Source organism: Oncorhynchus gorbuscha, linkage group LG17 (genome assembly GCF_021184085.1).
Source record: "Oncorhynchus gorbuscha isolate QuinsamMale2020 ecotype Even-year linkage group LG17, OgorEven_v1.0, whole genome shotgun sequence".
Lineage (NCBI taxonomy): Eukaryota > Metazoa > Chordata > Actinopteri > Salmoniformes > Salmonidae > Oncorhynchus > Oncorhynchus gorbuscha.
This window is the reverse complement of record NC_060189.1, coordinates 26397739-26417496: the sequence shown is the minus strand read 5'-3', so window position 1 is coordinate 26417496 and position 19758 is coordinate 26397739. Positions and strand designations below refer to the sequence as shown.

The following is a 19758-nucleotide window of genomic DNA, read 5'->3' as shown; positions in this document are numbered from 1 at the left end:
AAACCAAATTATTACTAATAATATACATAGCTATAGAAGGTGGTTTCTGGATACAATTCGCGAGCATAATGACAAAGCTCGAGGAGAAGCAGAAATGTACAGCTAATAAATATCAGAAGTTCAATAAAATGTATAGCTACCAGCTAGCTAGCACATTTCCTCCCTAAATGTCGTTGTCCTAGTAAGGATAGCCACCTAGCTAGCCTGATAGCTGTCCATTCTCCGTTCCGCTGGATGTTGAAGCTGAAGTTGTTATGACTGCGCGGAGGTCTTCTCTTCAATCGAGACTGGTCGAAATTGGACCCTAACTGACAGTACACACACACTCTCGAGTCGTGCTCATTTAGGTAGCCCTAGCGCGTACCCCCTAAACAACTATGCATACCGCTAGCTACCTTGCTGTCAAACAGGGCAGAGTTTTTCACCCTCATTAGAAAATAAAAGCACGTCAGCACAGCTTCAAAGCCATACTGTAATGTCTTTGACGTCAGTTTAAACAACAGCTCCCCTATGTGGCAGCAATAAATACTTAACCCTTAAAGGGAACGTGGTCTTGTTTTTTTGGTAAGATGTGTGGATTCCATTAAAACATTTTTTTACTTCATCGGAAAAAACAACTACACTTTTGAAATGAAACCCAACATATTCGAACTGCATGCCTCAACTCCCCCTAACACCTGCCTTTAAACCTAATGATACAGAAGTACAGAAGGGACACATTATCATTCAAACTGGTGAATGTTTCTAGGAACTACCATTGCGCCATCTGCTGGTAAAATATTTTGAATGTTGAAGTTGGTTTTGTCTCAGAAGTCCTCAAGCAGAGTTTACCAAACTCAGTCCTGATTTTTTTGTGTGTCTGCTGCCCAGAGGGCGAGGGCGCTACATATTTTGTGACTCGGACGATAGATGTGTCCTGCTTTGCTCTCTGGAGCAGAGCCCTGCTGAAAGGAGTGATAACTGGGGTGACGTTGAGTGTTGAGGTGGATTGACTGAAGTTGAGGATCCCCAGTGTCTGGGATGCACACTGTTCGGTGTGACAAAGACCCACTGGCGAGTACGCGACTGAGGAGACCCTGCCTGTCCTTCTGAATTTTGATGCAGAGTGTTTTCCGGATGACGTTATGCTAGGGTATATCCGTTTTCCTGTGAGAGCTGTTGTTTCGGAGCCCACTACGGTGTTTTAGGTGCCAATATTACGGTAATGTTGCAGCAGTATGTAGGAGGGAGATTCCGAGGTGTGAGAAGTGTGCAGGAGGCCATGGGACAAAGGAATGTGTAATTCTGATGGAAAAATTTAGGTGTTTCAATTGTGGGGGTGGCTATGTTGCTGGGGATCAGAAATGTCCTGTGAGAGTGAGACAGGTTGAAGTTTCCAGGGTAAGAGCAGTGCAGAAAGTGTCATATGCTGAGGCAGTGAGGACAGTTGAGAATGGAGGGCAAATGGTGAGGGAGCCTGAGAGGATCCCTATGAGTAGTAGGCCAGGGTCATTAATTGTACCGCTGTCGTGACTTTTGGTTAATTAAAATTCAAGATAATTAATGGATTAATTCCTGGAATAATTAATTAACCGTTTTACCATTAATTCTAGATCAACAATATTTTCCGTCTGAGTAGGATAGGAAAAGTCAATCAGTGTTTGGTTTCCAAGGAACTGGGATAATTCAGTTCAATTTGCTGTGGCTGCAGCTCGAATAAACTTGGGTTTCAATGGCCGAGCAGCTGCACACAAGCCTAAGATCCCCATGCGCAATGCCGAGTGTCGACTGGAGTGGTGAACCATGCTTTACCATCTGGCAATCCGACTGATGAATCTGGGTTTGGCGGATGCCAGGAGAATGCTACCTGCCCGAATGCACAGTTCCAACTGTAAGGTTTGGTGGAGGAGTTATAATGGTTCGGGGTGGGCCCCTTAGTTCCAAGTGAAGGGAAATCTTAACGCTACAGCATACAATGACAATCTAGACGATTCTGTGCTTCCAACTTTGTGGCAACAGTTTGGGGAAGGCCCTTTCCTGTTTCAGCATGACAATGCCCCTGTGCACAAAACGAGGTTCATACAGAAATGGTTTGTCGAGATCGATGAGAAAGAACTTGACTGGCCTGCACAGTGCCCTGACCTCAACCCCATTGAACATCTTTGGGATGAATTGGAATGTCGACTGTGAGCCAGACCTAGTCACCCATGGTTTTAGGGGTGTTATGTTTGTTCCATATATAATGACAAACCGGGGCGTAGGTTTAACTACTTTTAATGAACATTAACTTCAGCTAGAAAACTCCATGATTAGCCATGCAAGGCATCCTTTAACCATCTACTTAGCCTGCTGGGTAACGCAGTCTAAATGTTATTAACACATAACAACACAATAACAACACAAGGGGAGGGGAGGGTTTGTTCGAAATTAGTAGGGATTTTTAAAATTGTATTTTATTTATTAGTAGTACAGAATTAGGCAAACCATGAACGCTCGCAGACTTCAGCACAGTAGGTGGCGGCATGCGCCTTAAACGTTTGTTTTCTGACCGCCATTATACCAGGGACGTAAGTGGGCATTAATATCAGTGTCGGTTGTTGAACGACAGGGAACGCAGGTCGAGCTGGCTGACTGTTTGGAAAGCTGTGACTAGCGATCAATCGTTCATAAACAAACAATCAAACTTGACTCGGTGTGGCACGGCTGTGCTGTGACTGGGTCAGAGATGGTAGGAGATATTGATGGAGAAGAAAGTGAAGCAAGTATGGAGCATAGTGGTACAAATAAAGGAGGGGGTAAGAAAGAGAAAGAAAGTGGGAGAGAAAGGGAGCAGGGGTTTGAAGGGGACCGAGAAGTCTATGGAGGCAGAAAAGGAAGTTTGAGGAGACCAACAGTTTCCAACGCTAGCGGCAGTTCGGAGTTAGAAAGTGCCGAGGAAGGGTAAGATAAGACACGAGGGGAGCATTGAGATGAAGAAGAGCATGGAGATGAGGAAGAGCAGAAAAGGATTCTGAAGTTTAGGGAGGAAATGGGAGTTGGGGTGAAGAGTCCGATAAGGTTGACGGCTGTGATAAAAGTTGATTGGGGAAGTTGTCATTGCTAAAGTGCTAAGAGATGGAAGCATGTTGGTGTTCTGGAAGGACATGGCGCAGAGGGAAAAAGCTCTTGAGTGAAGCAACTAGGGAAGTGTGAGGTGGTGTCGAGCAGCTGGAATGATCAAGCAGTGGATTAAAGGGGTGATGACAGGAGGGCCTGTGAGTGACAACACGAAAGAGGTAAGGGACTATTTGAGAGGAGGCGTTCTAGTGGATGTTCAAAGATTGCAAGCAACAAGGGGTGGAGTTAGAATAGATAGCACGTCTATTATGTTACACTCCAAGGACCAGGTACTGCCAAATATGCTATCAATAGCACTGCTTAAGTAGAGTCTAGAACAGAGAGGATTCAGCTAATAGTGAAAGCTGCTGGGAGACATCTGAGTATGACAGGGTTGACATGGGAAGAGGTTCGAGATGACCTCAATCAGCCGAGGATGGAGTCATGTATTACTGGATCTTAGTTATGGTAGTAGTACTACAACAGAATGCTCAAAGCCTGTTGGTTAATGGGCAGGAGATCAAGCAGTTCATTGTAGATATGCCTGCTAAGGCTGATGTGATTTGTGTGCAGGAAACATGGCTCAAACCAAATGTGGAGTTTATTATACTGGATAATATAGTGGTTCGTAGGGGGGGGGGTGCCACCTCCATAAAGCAAGAACTTCCCTACAGGATGCTAGGCAGAGGTATTGAACAGGAATATGTGGTGATGGAGTTGTGGTTGAGAAGTGGGGTGGTAGTGAATTACTACAATCCATGTCAAATACTCCACCTGGAAGTGCTGGAGAGGGTGGCGTGCCAGGATAGAAGTAAGGTAATGTAGTGTGAGGATTTTACTGCCCACAACACACTCTGAGCGGGGCAGATGGATGGAAATGACCAAGTGATGGAAAATCGAATGGACATGAAAGATCTGGTGTGCCTGAATGATGGCCGAGGATTGATGTAGCCACAGGGAAAGAGTCTCTCTTGGACCTCACTCTGGTATCTAGTGTGATGGCAGGAATCTGTGAGTGGGAGGTATGGGAGGAGTCGACAGTAGGGAGTGATCATAACCCCATAGTATGCACAATAGGCCGGAGGGAGGAAGAGGTGTCAGTGGCTGGAGTAGGCAGGTGGGTGTTTGGAACGGCAAAGTGGGATCAGTTTCAGGAGCTGAGTGAGCAGGTGATGGGTCAGGTGGATATGAGAGGGGATGTGGATAGTATGAATAACTGGGTGAGAACAGCGTTAGTGTGGGCAGCTACTGAGGCTATACCTGAGAGTTCATGGAGAAGGAGGAGGAAAGCAGTTCCATGGTGGACGGAGGAGGGTGGGACAATGGTGAGGAGTAGGAACAAGGCATTTAGAGTACTGAAAAGGACATAACTTTCAACATCTGATTAAGTATAAGCAGGCCCAGGCCCTGGTGAGAAGAATTATCGGTCAGGCAAAGAGGTCATGTTGGCGTCGGTTCTGTGACACCATTGGAAAGGCAACACTTGTGGGAGAAGTGTGGGAGATTAGTGGGGAGTGGGATCATCCAGTGTTGACGAGAGGGAAGGATGTGGCAGTAACAGATGAGAAGGCAGAGATGATGGCCAAAGTTTTTGTAGAAGTGCATAGCTTGGCAAATTTGTTAGAGGAGGGGCAGAGGGGGAGAGAGAGAACGAGAGAGGAGCATCCTGGAGTGCTGGATAGAAAGGAGGAGGTAAATTATGCATTGAATGCACCATTTACAATGGCAGAGATGAAAAGGGCAATAGGTAAGGCTGGTTTAACTTCACCTGGGAAAGATGAGGTGTGCTTTGTTTTGTTGGCCCATCTTAGTGATGAGGCACTGGATAAGGTTTTGGTTTTGTACAACACAGTGTGGGAGGGAGGCACGGAAGGACCCAACGAGGCCAACAAGTTATCGGCCAATAGCTTTAACATCACATGTATGTAATATTATGGAACATATGATTACGGAGAGGGTAACTTACTTCCTGGAGAGCAGGGGACTGGTATCGCCACAGAGTGGGTTCAGGAAGGAAAGGGGGACTATGGACCCAGTGCTCTGTTTAGAAGCAGAGGTCAGGAAGGCTCAGGTGAACAAGGATACTGTTGTAACTGTCTTTTTTTGATGTGCCTATGATATGATGTGGAAGGAGGGATTGTTAATCAAGCTTGATATTATCGGGTAGGAGGAAGAACGTAAAGGATTTCCTGTTTGGAAGGTCTATCCAGGTGAGGGTAGGAAAGTCACTATCAGGCAGCTACCTGGTGGATAATGGTACACCACAGGGGAGTGTGATTAGTCCTCTGTCTTTCTTAATCATGATCAATGATGTTTACTCTCAGGTACAGCCGGATATTGGGAGGTCGTTATTTGCAGATGTGGGGCCTTATGGAAGAGGGGAAGAAATGTGCCATACATAGTCAGGAAGGTACAGGAAGCAATTGATGAAGTAGAGCGGTGGGCATTAATGTGGGGATTCAGGTTCTCTGTAGAGAACTCAGTGTTATTTACCAGGGTGAAGGTGGGAGATGAGGTACGCTTGAAGTTATATAGGAGAAACTTGGAGAGGGTGAGGGCCTTCAGGTTTCTTGGGGTATACTTTGACACTAGACTGACCTGTGCAGAACACATTGAGAGAGTGGTGGGAAAGTGTAAGGTGCTAAATGTGATGTGCTGTCTGATGGGGAAGGAGTTGGGGGGCTGGGCGTTCTTCATTGAGGACCATGTATGTTGCATTGATCCAATCTATAATAGACTATGGCAGCATAGCGTATGCTTCGAAAGCCCGACCTCATTGGAAAGGCTAGATGTAATACAGGGATAAGGACTCTAATGTAATGGGGCATTTTCAGGCGGCACTATAGGTAGAGATGGGGGATATGCCATTGCAGATTAGGCGACAGCAGCTGGCAATTAACTATTGGGTCAACCTACAAGGACATGTGGTGTCACATCCTGCAAAATGGATTTTATAGACATGCTGGGAACATGGGTGTGTAACATCCAGGCGAAGGAGATGGAACTGTATGGAAGGGAGTTTAGTCCAACGGTAGCTATTCTTGTAAATCCACCATGGCTACTCCCGCCTCCAGTAGTTGATCTAGAAGTGTAGAGAGACTACAGAAAGATATGGAGGGTGTTGATCCATCTGATTTGTTTAAGAAATGTCTGGAAACTGTGTATCAGGATTTTGTGGCCATTTACACAGATGGCTCAAAAGACATACCGGGTCAGCATTTGTAGTGCAGGAACGTGGGGTGGAAGTCAGAAAATGTATTACAATAATCTGTCTGTATATACGGCAGAGCTGATGGCCATACCATTGGCCTTGCAGTGGGTGGAGGAAGTCAAGCCAGACAGAGTAGTTATTTGCTCTGATTAATGTGCAGTGTTAATGAGTCTCCAGTCCTTTAGCTCATGGAGCAGACAAGACCTGCTTTATGAGGTGCTACAAACCCATGGCAGGATTAGACAGATGGGTATACAGATAACATTTACTTGGGTCCCAGCCGATGTGGCGGTGGAGGGGAACAAGGCAGTTGATGTACTGGCTAAACAAGCACTTAGAAGTGGGGATGTTGATGTTGTAGTTTCAATGAGCAAGGCCGAGGCAAAAAGCCTGATATGAACAGTGGTACAGAGAGGGCAGGAGCAGTGGAAGAGAGATACTAAGGGCAGGCATTTATTTTCAGGTACAAAGGAAAGTCGGGGAGGACAGCAGGAAGGGACAGAAGAGAGGTGGCTATTTTTACAAATTAAGGGTGGGACTCAGCCAGTTGAATAAGTCCTTACATGTGATAGGACAGCATCCAACAAGAGGTACCAGTACCGAGTCCATGTGCTGAGGTATGAGGTAATTGAGGTCGATATCTACATGTAACTAGGAATAAAGTCAGTAGCAGCAGCGTATGTGATGAGTTAAAACATTTAATTGCAAAAAGGGTCAATGCAAATAGTCTGGGTAGCTATTTGGTTAACTATTTAGCAGTCTTACGGCTTAGGGGTAGAAGCTGTTCAGGGTCCTGTTGTATCCGGACTTGGTGCATTGGTACCGCTTGCCGTGCGGTAGCAGAGAGAACAGTTTATGACTTGGGTGGCTGGAGTCTTTGATCATTTTTAAGGCCTTCCTCTGACACCGCCTGGTATATCAATTTATAAAGCCCTTTTTACATCAGCCGATGTCACAAAGTGCTATACAGAATAGAGGTCCTAGATGGCAGGGAACTCTGTCCCAGTGATATACTGAGCTGTCCGCAATACCCTCTGTAGTGCCTTGCGGTCGGATGCCAAGCAGTTGCCATACCAAGCAGTGATGCAGCGTCGAGATGCTCTCAATTGTGCAGCTGTAAGAAAGAGGTCAGATGAAGCAGATGCTAAGCTACAGGACTGTTTTGCTAGCACAGACTGGAATATGGTCTGGGATTCCTCTGATGGCATTGAGGAGTATACCACATCAGTCACTGACTTTCTCAATAAGTGCATCGATGACGTCGTCCCCACAGTGACCGTACGTACATGCCCCAACCAGAAGCTATGGATTACAGGCAACATCCACACTGAGTTCAAGGGTTGCTTTCAAGGAGCGGGACTCTAACCCTGAAGCCTATAAGAAATCCCGCTATACCCTCCGACGGACCATCAAACAGGCAAAGCGTCAATACAGGACTAAGATTGAATCATACTACACCGGCTCTGATGCTCGTCAGATGTGGCAGGGCTTGCAAACTATTACAGACTACAAAGGGAAGAGCTGCCAAGTGACACGAACCTACCAGACAAGCTTAATTACTTCTATGCTTGCTTCGAGGCAAGTAATACTGAAATGCATGAGAGCACCAGCCACTCCGGACGACTGTGTGATCACACTCTCCGTAGCCGATGTGAGTAAGACCTTTAAACAGGTCAAAATTCACAAGGGAGCAGGGCCAGACGGATTACCAGGACGTGTACTCCGAGCATGCGCTGACCAACTGGCAAGTGTCTTCACTGACATTTTCAACATGTCCCTGACTGAATCTGTAAAACCAACATGTTTCAAGCAGAACACCATAGTCTCTGTGCCCAAGAACACTCAAGTAAGCTGCCATTAAGTGCTTTGAAAGGTTGGTAATGGCTCACATCAACACCATTATCTCAGAAATCCTTAACCCACTCCAATTTGCATACTGCCCCAACAGATCCACAGATGATGTAATCTCTATTGCACCCAACACTGCCCTTTCCCACCTGGACAAAAGGAACACCTATATGAGAATGGTATTCATTGACTACAGCTCAGCGTTCAACACCATAGTAGTGCCCTCAAAGCTCATCACTAAGCTAAGGGACTAAACACCTCCCTCTGCAACTGGATCCTGGACTTCCTGATGGGCAGCCCCCAGGTGGTAAGGCTAGGGAACAACACATTCACCACGCTGATGCTCAACACGGGGGCCCCTCTGGGGTGCGTGCTCAGTCCCCTTCTGTAGTCCCGGTTCACTCATGACTGCATGGCCGGGCACGACTCCAACACCATCATCACGTTTGCCGATGTCACAAGAGTGGTAGGTCTTGATCACCGACAACGATGAGACAGCCTATAGGGAGGAGGTCAGAGACCTGGTCGTGTGGTGCAGGGACAACAACCTCTCCCTCTGTGGTCTGGACAAAGGAGATGCTTGTGGACTACAGGAAAAGGAGGATCGAGCACGCCCCCATTCTCATCGATGGGGCTGTATTGGAATAGGTTGAGTGCTTCAAGTTCCTTGGTGTTAACATCATCAACAAACTATCATGGTCCAAACACACTAAGACAGTTGTGAAGAGGGCACGACAAAGCCTATTCCCCCTCAGGAGACTGAAAAGATTTGGCATGGGTCCTCAGATCCTCAAAAGGTTCTATAGCTGCACAATCGAGAGCATCCTGACGGGTTGCATCAATGCCTGGTATGGCAACTGCTCGGCCTCTGACCACTAGGCACTACAGAGGGTAGAGCGTACGGCCCAGTACATCACTGGGGCCAAGCTTCCTGCCATACAGGACCTCTATATAGGGCGGTGTCAGAGGAAGGCCCTAAGAATTGTCAGACTCCAGCCACCCTAGTCATAGGTCCTAAAGGCTCCTTAACAGCTTCTACCATAAGACTGCTGAAAAACTAATCAAATGGCCACCAGACTATTACATTGACACCCCCCCCCCCCATTTGTTGTGTACACTGCTTCTACCCGCTGTTTATTATCTATGCACAGTAACTTCACCCCTACCTACATGTACAAATGACCTCTAACCTGTACCCGCACACTGACTCGGTACAGGACCCCCTGTATTTAGCCTCGTTATTATGTTACTTTTTATTATTTTGTAAATATTTTATTGACTCTTCTTGAACTGCACTGTTGGTTAAGGGCTTGTAAGTCTACAGGTCGGTCTACAGTTATTGTATTCGGCGCATGTGACAAATAAAGTTTGATTTGATTTGATACAAAATAATTACGTTTCTCTTTGACGTCACAATTGCGTGACTTCACTTGGCCAAAGTCGCAGTCACAATACAGCCTGAAAAATCTTTGTTCTGTCGCAGACTCGCAAGTGTCTGTCTAGCCATTTCGCTCACCAGGTAAGGCTACTTGCAAGTAATTAGCGATATAATTAAAATAGTTATCCGCAAGTACTACTATAAAGATGACAACGAAGCATGCTTCTAGTCGAAATATTGAACGTTAGCTAGCATAATCTGTTGTTAGCTAGCTTGTCTGACGGAATGTTTTGAATATGCCAGCAGACCGTTGGAAATTATTTTGTTGCAATCAGTCAAGGTGAGATGACTATCAAATCTGCTACAAATGTGGCAGAATTCAAATGTATTTCCCCTACATTGTTTGACTTTGGCCGTAGTGTTGTTTTCCTTACTCCCCCCACGTGGTAGGAGTAGGGGACCGAAGAATGTAGTTGTGTGCATATGTACATCCCATCCATTTGAGTGGGTGTTTATTTTTTTCCAAGAATGTCTGTGAACGAGGAGCGCACTGTGACCGTACAGGACATTCTGGAAGACGAGGAGCTGCAAGAGGCGTATGCTGTGTTGGCTGGAAGTGATCCAGATAATTGTTCCTATCCCCAGGTAAAGATGCTGCCTGCCCACATCTGTATCGCCACACCCAGAGAACTGCCACTGACACCAGATTCAGTGTGGCCTTTTGTGTCTTCTTTATGTTACTACATACAATATGTCATCAGGGACATCAACCAACTGAGCCACGACGTGTTCTCCCCGCTTTAGAAGCAAGCAGTACAGGAGCATTGTGGCTAAAACTAACAGACTGGCAAATAACTTCTACCCCCACCAGTCAGCTACCTACTCCTCCTGCCCCCTCCATTTTATTTTCTCCCCCCACCCTAAACAGACAATTACCCTGCCCACACCCCAATGGACATTTATATTTATCATTGTCACAGTTGTAAATATGTATACATTTATTTTATTATTTATTATTTAATTCAAACCTGCACTATTGGAGCTTGGAGCTTAAGTATTTCACCATACACTGCAATTATATCTGTGACCCTGTGCATGTGACTCCATATAATATCTATTATATTGTGTTACAGGGATATGTGAAAAGACAGGCTGTTTTTGCCTGCAACACTTGCACACCCAGAGGGGTAGAACCTGCTGGGCTCTGCCTTGCCTGCACCAACCATTGCCATGATGGGCATGACATATTTGAGCTCTACACAAAAAGGTATGAACCTGATGTAAAGGGACATTCACAAATTCCAGGAGTACAAACAACACTAAGGTTTAGGTAGCTGTTTACATTTCCATACTCATTGTAGTACTTGTTGAGGTCTTGAAATTGCTTATTTGCATCTATTTGTTTGCATGTAGGAATTTCCGCTGTGATTGTGGAAACAGCAAGTTTGGCGTGTTTAGGTGCCAGCTGAGTCCTGTAAGTGTCCTAATATCCTATCTACCCCTCAGTCATGTCATCCTGACAGCTGAAAACATTGATGCCTGATTTCCATGGTTCCTTTTCTCTTTGCAGGGCAAAGACCGACAAAACGCAAAAAATAATTATAATCACAACTTCCATGGCTGTTACTGTACCTGTGACAGACCTTACCCAGACACTGAAGATCAGGTATGGATTTGATTCCAGCATTATGCCTCCTTCCCTTTCTCCATCCCTTCACATTTTGCTATTGATTAATGAATACATGTTTTAGTTCTGTCTGAATCATAGGCTTTGTTGATATGCTAGGTCTCTAGGATTCAGTACGCGTTGTTGAAAGAATGATGGATATGTCATTCCTCATAACGAAAACACCCTCTCATGCTTCCTCCCTCCCATAAGGTTAATGAGGATATGATTCAGTGCATCATCTGTGAGGACTGGTATCATCCCAGGGTATGTATCAAGGGGCAACATCATGATTGTTTTCAGGTGTGTTTTGAGATTTAATCTTTGTTAGCTGGGATAATGGTTTTGATACAAAGACCAGCATGATTACTTCTCCTTGACCATGTGGTCCTTCTCTGTGACAGCACCTGGGTTGTACGGTGGAAGAGTCTGAGGAGCTGCAGGAGATGGTGTGTGAGACCTGCATGAACAAAGCCCCCTTCCTCTGGACATACTCCACCCACATTGCAGGTGTGTTATTCCTCCCACTAACAAAGAGCGAGAGCTAGGGATCCAGAGCTCTGGGCTTGGATTATAACCCACCCCATACTACTTATGAAAATACATATCTTTCCATTTTGAACTAGTTAAAGATGGAAGATGTCAGTCTTCTTCATCTGGAGGTAATTTGGGCTAGGTTTTTAGTGCACAGACAGTGACGATGAATTAAACCTGATCACTATACAATGTCATGCCCTTTATGTACATTCTGCAGTTAAAACAATAGTAATGTATATTGTTGTTTTTCAAGAACCTCCTGTGGTCAAAGTGAGCCCCTGTAAAGGGGAGGTTGAAGTCAACAAGGAGGAAGATAAGGAGCCAGAGGACAAGAGGAGTGATGAGCCCTGTAAGAAAGGGGGCGAGGGGTCCTCTACCAGCCCCAGCTGTCAAGAGAAGGTAAGGAGAGCCAAGCTTTGACTTTTACAATTGCGTTTGAAACCTAGACTCCTAAGTGCATGACTCACCACTTGCACCAAGCAAATGGGAATGACATCAGGGTGAGGAGAGAAACTCTTGGCTGTGTTTTCATTGAAGGCAGACATAAACACACATCTATACTTAAGCAGACATTTGGTTAATACTGCCTGCTAAACCAATTCATACATTCTTCAAGACTCATTTGGCTCCCGAGTGGCGCAGCGGTCTAAGGCACTGCATCTCAGTGCTACAGGCGTCACCACAGACCCTGGATTGATCCCGGGCTGTGTCACAACCGGTCGTGATCGGGAGTCCCATAGGGCGGCACACAATTGGCCCAGTGTCGTCCACTTTAGGGGAGGTTTGGCCAGGGTATAGGCTGTCATTGTAAAATAAGAATTTGTTCTTAACTGACATGCCTAGTTAAATAAAAATCCACTCAGCTATTTGGTGTGATTTGCGGTGTGTCACCTGACTCCCAGCAGATGGCAGTGGAGGGTATTGTATTGTGCGGATGCTAACAGTGGACTCCTGTTCTTGTTGTGCTGCCTGGCTGCCCTCCCCTTTGGGTAATTAAGGAAGAAATTATCCATGGGACACAGATTCCCCTGCTCTGGGGACTGGCTTGGCCAGGCTTCACAGTTCAGCTTACTGTAAACAAGACTGATTTCATCAGCCCACCCTCTCATTGTGTCAACTCCTATTAGAGAGCTTGTGTGTGTTGCTTCCGCGGGATGTTGTATTTATTTATTTTTAAATTAAACAAGCCCCCTGGATTATGGGATCGGTCCCTCTTCCTCTTCGTTCTCCACTAACACAATCCTGAAAAGCCTAAAATATAATGCATGTTTCCTCCCTTGCTGTCTTGTGTCCAGAATGAGGCTACGAATGGGAGGACTGCCTGCAAACGGACTCACCAGGAGATGATAGGCATTCCTGTGAAGAGCCAGGACAAGACTGTGTATTGCAGGCTGAGGGAGCTGAAGACACAGGGCCTGGAGAGAGCTAGGGAAGGGGCTGTGTTCTGGCCTTACCACTGGAGAGCCACGCTGTGCACCTGCGTCAGCTGCAAGGTGGGTCACTAAAGATACTTCTCTCTTGAGATTATGTATTTTACATTTAAGTAATTTAGCAGATGCTCTTATCCAGAGCATCTTACAAATTGGTGCATTCACCTTATGACATCCAGTGGAACAGTCACTTTACAATAGTGCATCTAAATCTTAAAGGGGGGGGGGGTGAGAGGGATTACTTATCCTATCCTAGGTATTCCTTAAAGAGGTGGGGTTTTGCCATGACTGATTTCAAGCACAGTGCAGCAACTGTGCTGTTTTTAGCTATTTGATGTGGAACAAATAGATTGCTGTATAGACTTTAATGGTCATTCAGCACATTGTAGTGTCAGCCCTTTTAGATTGGATAAAGGTGTAGAGCTGTTTCCATTGTATGTTTGTTGTTTCTGCTCAGAGGGCCTACGTCGACGCGGGAGTGCAGTTCCTGCTGGATGAGTCAGACACTGTCCTGGCCTATGAGAACAGAGGCACTGTAGAGCAAGGACCTGCTAGTCTTGACAGTCTGCTCATGTCAAGCCTGAGTTCTCTGGACCGCGTGCAGCAACTGGAGATTGTTTACCGTAAGGATGGGGACTGTCTTTGTCATTCCCTTGTTTGGCAGTTATTACCTGTAGATGAAACCAAACGCAGTGTGTTTCTTACCATTTGATGAACTGGGTTGATGAAGTAAAATGTTCCCTCATTCAGAGTTCAATGAGATGCAGACTGAACTGATGACGTTCCTACGGCAGATAGCTGATGAAGGAAAGGTGAGGAGCTGTATGTTTGTTTACTGAAGACAAAATGTCTGGTGGTAGTTTCCAAGAGGGCACATGAACACAGCATAGGAAACCAATATATGAGCAGTAGTCCATAGGTTACTTGTCATGTCAGCACTTGTTTGTCATTGATCTGCTTGTGTCCAAACAATAGCTGAAGAACACTGGTCATTCACCTCTAATCCCCATTGAACCACTCCTCCCCTCTCCCTCAGGTTGTCACAGCAGAGGCCATCCACCAGTTCTTTGGGGAGTTGATGTCCAGGAAGAGGCAGCAAATGAACAGCTGATGTCATTCTGCCCCTCAGTGGCGTTGTCTACATGTTTTTTAATGTTACTTCGGGTTCATAGCAAAACAGTTCGATGTCCCTCAAACGCCTTCTGCTTTAAATAAAAGATGCTGTTGCTGAGGTTTGAAGTTGAAAATTTGCTAAAAGGTTCTTGAATGGGTCTCCGTGAATTTCAAATGACATTCCTTGTCTTATGAGAAACTGACAGTTAGCATGCTGGGAGAGTTGCTAATGATTTTAATCATGGACATTAAGTCTAAGTTGTCGTTAGACTTTCATTATGTGACACCTGACTATGCACTGCCATTCATATTGAAGCGTGACAATTTGATGGTGTCACTGGTATTAAATGAAACAGTTCATTCAGCATACTGTGTGAAGTGATTCCACGGCTACTTGTCATCGAAATACCAGAAGGTACTGCTTTACTCAAGGTTGAACTAAATGACTAGACAGTCCAGAATTATATTGAAGCAGTTTATTTCGAAGTTCCACACTGTTATGCAACATTTGAGTTAACAGTAGAAAAATAGAACACGTAAAACCAAATACAGGGATCTACAAAAGTGTTTTACATACAGCATACCTGTTCAATTATCAAACACAGTTCCAGGGGGTTACATTTTAAAAAGGTACCTAAACAAAAAAACATGTACACTAATAACTAGCTACATGAGTTTTACAAAAGGTCTTTTTGAAACAAGCTGGTAGAAAAGGCTTGCATAGGACAGTCACTTCTCAAATAACAGCCCAGCCTCTTGGCAGGGGAAGGCACTGACTTCTACAGTAAAGAGCAAACAGGATGTGGAGGGTTTTTATTCATGGGGAAACTGTCCTGGAAAATAAAGCAACTAACCAACATGGGGAGGAATCTAAAGTTTTGCATTTTTCCCCCATGAAGCAAATTGGATGGAAAAGGGTTCTCTGCCCGGCAACATCATTATCACAATGCAGAGTGAATATCTACATGTCAATGTGCTACTTAAGTAACTGCCCAGTGAAAATTTAACTTAAAAGTTAATATCCAAATGTTGCAAAAGCATGAATTGGATTAAAACATTTAAAAAATCCTTAGGACATGTCATCTCTGAGAAGGATGAGCTGTCCAATCAGCAGTCTTACTTGCGCATTTATTTTAATGACCGGTATATGCCCACACCATTCCACCACAAAGCTGCTTCTGTAACAATTATTTTCTGGAAGGAAAACTATTTAAACTCATTGTAAGTAACTATAGGTCATATTTCATAGAAATCTGGAAACACTGGGCAGTTTAAAAAACCAAATGGTATAAAACCTACAACTTCATGGTATTCCACACCAATAACAATATTTCCCTAAAAGAAAACATTTTAATAAACAAAAATAAAAAGTTGAGTCTGACCATCTTTCAGACTATCCTTTCTTGGTGAAATGTGGTGCTGAACACAACCTCACAGTGTAGTCCACCACAGCTACAAAACAGCTGAATAATTAATTTACAGTACCACCACTAAGATGTAATAAGGATCTGTTGTACAATATATTAAAATATTACATGAATAATTACGATTTATGCTCAGGATTACTGAATGGTAGAAATGCATGGTTTAATTTAAGAATTATGCAGTTGTTCTGGAGCTCTTTTGTTCGAAAATAATTGATCCCCCTGCTCCCATGTGAAATGGATCATTTCTACAGTGCAATGTTGCCTGTATCATGAATTTGTCAGTTTGTGTTAGAGGAGACATGTGTGGCTGATCTCACAGGATCTGATGGGTGCACTTTGGTTTCTGTAGCAACAGCCCCAGTAGCTCTCATACAGTATGCCGTAACCTCCGACGACAGCGAGCAGATCTTCGCAGGTCCAGGATTAGCCAAAAGGTGGAGTGACAGTGGTTACATTGTACATAGGAACAACACAAATGAACAGACTGAGGACATGTGAATGGATAGTGTTCGAGGGTGAACATTAGATTCACACAAACAACTAGAGCCAGTGGTGGCGTCACGCTTGTGATGGATCCCTTATGGTCACTTCAAAAAGTGGATTAAGACTTCTAATTGTTTATGCCGTTAAAAGAGCAAGGTGGTTGCAAGCATATTGACCACAGCATTCTATGGTCGGTCTCTGGTTAACCATTTCAGATCAGAGCCTTGTGTTTATAGGTAAATACAGACCTGATTAAAAATGGAGTGTGTACAGTACTGAGATTATTTACAGGTACCTGGAATTATTAAACTACACACACACACACACACACACACACACACACACACACACACACACACACACATATTCAGCTGAAATAAAATATCTCCTGACTAGCGTGTTCATTGCACCATTATTTTTCCCAGTGTACCTCAGTCCTTAACCTCTGCCCCCTCCCTCCCGTCTTGTTCCAAAAACCCCCAGGCTCATGTTTTTGAAAATACATAGTGGCAAGAGAAAGTATGTGAACCCTTTACCTGGACTTCTGCATAAATTGGTTATCAAATTTGATCTGAATCTTCATCTAAGTCACAACAATAGACAATGTGCTTAAACTAGTAACACACATTATTGTATTTTTCTTGTCTATATTGAATACATAATTTATAATACATAATACATCATTTAAACACAGTGTAGGTTGGAAAAAGTATGAACACCTAAGCTAATGACTTCTCCAAAAGCTAATTGGAGTAAGGAGTCAGCTAACCTGGATGTTGATGAGAGCTGCCTTGCCCTATTAAAAAATAAATCCACAAAATTTGAGTTTGCTATTAACAAGAAGCATTGCCTGATGTGAACCATGCCTCGAACAAAAGATATCTCAGAAGACCTAAGATTACAAATTGTTGACTTGAATAAAGCTGAAAGGGGTTACAAAAGTATCTCTAAAAGCCTTGATGTTCATCAGTCCACGATAAGACAAATTGTCTATAAATGGAGAAAGTTCAGCACTGTTGCTACTCTCCCTAGGAGTGGCCGTCCTGCAAAGATGACTGACTGCAAGAGCACAGAGCAGAATGCACAATGTTAAGAAGAACCCTAATGTTAACTAATAGATTACAGAAATCTCTGGAACATGCTAACATCTCTGTTGACGAGTCTACGATACGTAAAACACTAAACAAGAATGGTGTTCATGGGAGGACACCACGGAAGAAGCCACTGCCCCCCCCCCCCCCCCCCAAAAAAGCATTGCTGTACGTCTGAAGTTTGCAAAAGTGCACCTGGATGTTCCACAGCTCTACTGGCAAAATATTCTGTGGACAGATGAAACTACAGTTGAGTTATCAGGAAGGAACACACAACACTACGTGTGGAAAAAAAGGCACAGCAACATCAAAACCTATGGTTGAGGGAGCATCATGGCTTGGGGCTGCCTCAGGGCCTGGGCAATTCTTCTTAACATTGAGCATTCTGCTCTGTGCTCTTGCAGTCATCTTTGCCATCGTTGACGGAAAAATGGATCCCCAAGTGAATTAATACATTGTGCAGGAGAATGTTAGGCTATCGGTCTGAAAATTGAAGCTCAACAGAAGTTGGGTGACGCAATAGGACAACGACCCACAACACCGAAGTAAATCATAAACAGAATGGCTTCAACAGCAGAAAAAAAAGAGTCCTGACCTCAACCCGATTTTAGATGCTGTGGCATGACCTCAAGAGAGAAGTTCACACCAGACATCCCAAGAATATTGCTGAACTGAGACAGTTTTGTAAAGAAGAACGGTCTAAAATTCCTCCTGACCGTTGTGCAGGTATGATCTTCAACTACAGAAAAACGTTTGGTTGAGGTTATTGCTGCCAAAAGGAGGGTCAACCAGTTATTAAATCCAAGTGTTCATACACTTTTTCCACCCTGCACTGAATGTTCACACGGTGTGCTCAATAAGACATGAAAACGTATAATTGTTTGTGTGTTTAAGCAGACTGAGTTTGTCCACTGTTGTGACCTAGATGACCGGATCAAATTATGAACAATTCGTGCAGAAATCCAGGTGTTTCCAAAGGGTTCACATACTTTTTCTTGCCTTCGGGAAAGTATTCAGACCCCTTGACTTTTTCAATATGTTGTTACCTTACAGCCTTGTTCTAAAAAAGGATTCAATAAAAAAATCTCAGCAATCTACACTCATTACCCCACAATAACATGGGAAAAAACAGGTTTCGAATTTTTGCAAATGTATTACATTTATTTAAAAAATACTTTATTTACATAAGTATTTGGAACCCTTTGGCTGTGAGACTTGAAATTGAGTTCAGGTGCATCCTGTTTCCATTGATTATTCTTTAGATGTTTCTACAACATGATTACCAACTGTAGTAGATTGTATTGATTAGACATGATTTGGAAAGGCACACACCTGTCTATATTTAAAGGTCCCACAGTTGACAGTGCATGTCAGAGTAGATATCAAGCCATGAGGTCGAAGGAATTGTCCGTAAAGCTCCAAGACAGGATAGCGCCGAGGTACAGATCTGGGGAAGGGCACCGAAAAATGTCTACAGCATTGAAGATCCCCAAGAACACAGTGGCCTCCATCATTCTTAAATGGAAGACGTTCGGAACCACCAAGACTCTTCCTAGAGCTGGCCGCCTGGCAAAACTGAGCAATCTGAGGAGAAGGGCCTTGGTCAGGGAGGTGACCAAGAACCTGATGGTCACTCTGACAGAGCTCCAGAGGTCCTCTGTGGAGATGGGAGAATCTGCCAGAAGGACAACCATCTCTGCAGCACTCTACCAATCAGGCCTTTATGGTAGAGTGGCCAAACATAAGCCACTACTCAGTAAAAGGCACACGACAGCCCGCTTGGAGTTTGGTAAAAGGCACCCAAAGACGCTCAGACCATGAGAAACAAGATTATCTGCTCTGATGAAACCAAGATTGAACTCTTTGGCCTGAATGCCAAGAATCACGTCTGGAGGAAACCTGGCACAGTCCCTACGGTGAAGCATGGTGGCTTCGGAACACGTCTCTGAATGTCCTTGAGTGGCCCAGCCAGAGCCCGGACTTGAACACAGATTGAACATCTCTGGACAGTCCTGAAAATAGCTGTGCAGCGATGCTCCCCATCCAACCTGATAAGCTTGTAGCGTCATTCCCAAGAAGACTCAAAGCTGTAATCGCTGCCAAAGGTGCTTCAACAAAGTACTGAGTAAAGGGTCTGCAAATATTTGTTTTTGCTTTGTCATTATGGGTTATTGTGTGTAGATTGACAAGGGGAAAAAATCTATTTAATCAATTTTAGAATAAGCCTGTAACATAACAAAATGTAGAAAAAGTCAAGGGGGCTGAATACATTCTGAATGCTCTGTATATCAGAGACTGAAGAGGCAGCACAATGACAACCTTAACAGACCTACTTCCTGCCTGATCTGAACTAGCCTGAGCCTATTACTCATCAGCATTTCTGTGTAACATGCAGCACTAGAAAGGGGAAATCAAACGTAACCAGTCAGGTGAGGTACGTACTGGAGGAATGCTACAGGAAGAGAGAGGAAATACAAATGAGAGGAGCAAGAAAATGTT

General features: G+C 44.3%; 2 protein-coding genes across 7 annotated transcripts in view; one reads left to right on the top strand and one right to left on the bottom strand.

Moving 5' to 3' along the window:
* The window catches only part of LOC124002089 (inositol-tetrakisphosphate 1-kinase-like), a 39164-nt gene extending 38681 nt beyond the window's left edge, over positions 1-483 (bottom strand). For 2 of the 3 annotated variants that reach the window (XR_006832910.1, XM_046309355.1), the window contains exon 1: positions 141-483. The gene's annotated coding sequence lies outside the window, so the exon portion shown is untranslated. The remainder of the gene's footprint in view (positions 1-140) is intronic. The other variant, XM_046309356.1, reaches the window with a different exon arrangement.
* Positions 484-2576: 2093 nt separating this feature from the next.
* LOC124002092 (putative E3 ubiquitin-protein ligase UBR7) lies at positions 2577-14618 on the top strand. 4 transcript variants are annotated; one of them, XM_046309359.1, is made up of 13 exons: positions 2577-2919; positions 9618-9653; positions 10040-10157; positions 10646-10779; positions 10926-10986; positions 11083-11178; positions 11392-11445; positions 11583-11688; positions 11969-12114; positions 13011-13208; positions 13603-13768; positions 13896-13957; positions 14182-14618. In XM_046309359.1, exons 1-13 carry the CDS (start codon positions 2705-2707, stop codon positions 14254-14256), a joined length of 1467 nt encoding a protein of 488 aa, XP_046165315.1. In that variant the 5' UTR covers positions 2577-2704; the 3' UTR covers positions 14257-14618. The 4 variants fall into 4 exon arrangements, with proteins under 4 accessions (XP_046165315.1, XP_046165317.1, XP_046165319.1 ...); XM_046309361.1 differs by lacking the exon at positions 9618-9653 and having other exon boundaries at positions 2578-2919; XM_046309363.1 differs by lacking the exons at positions 2577-2919; positions 9618-9653 and adding an exon at positions 3237-3254.
* Positions 14619-19758: the final 5140 nt, after the last annotated feature.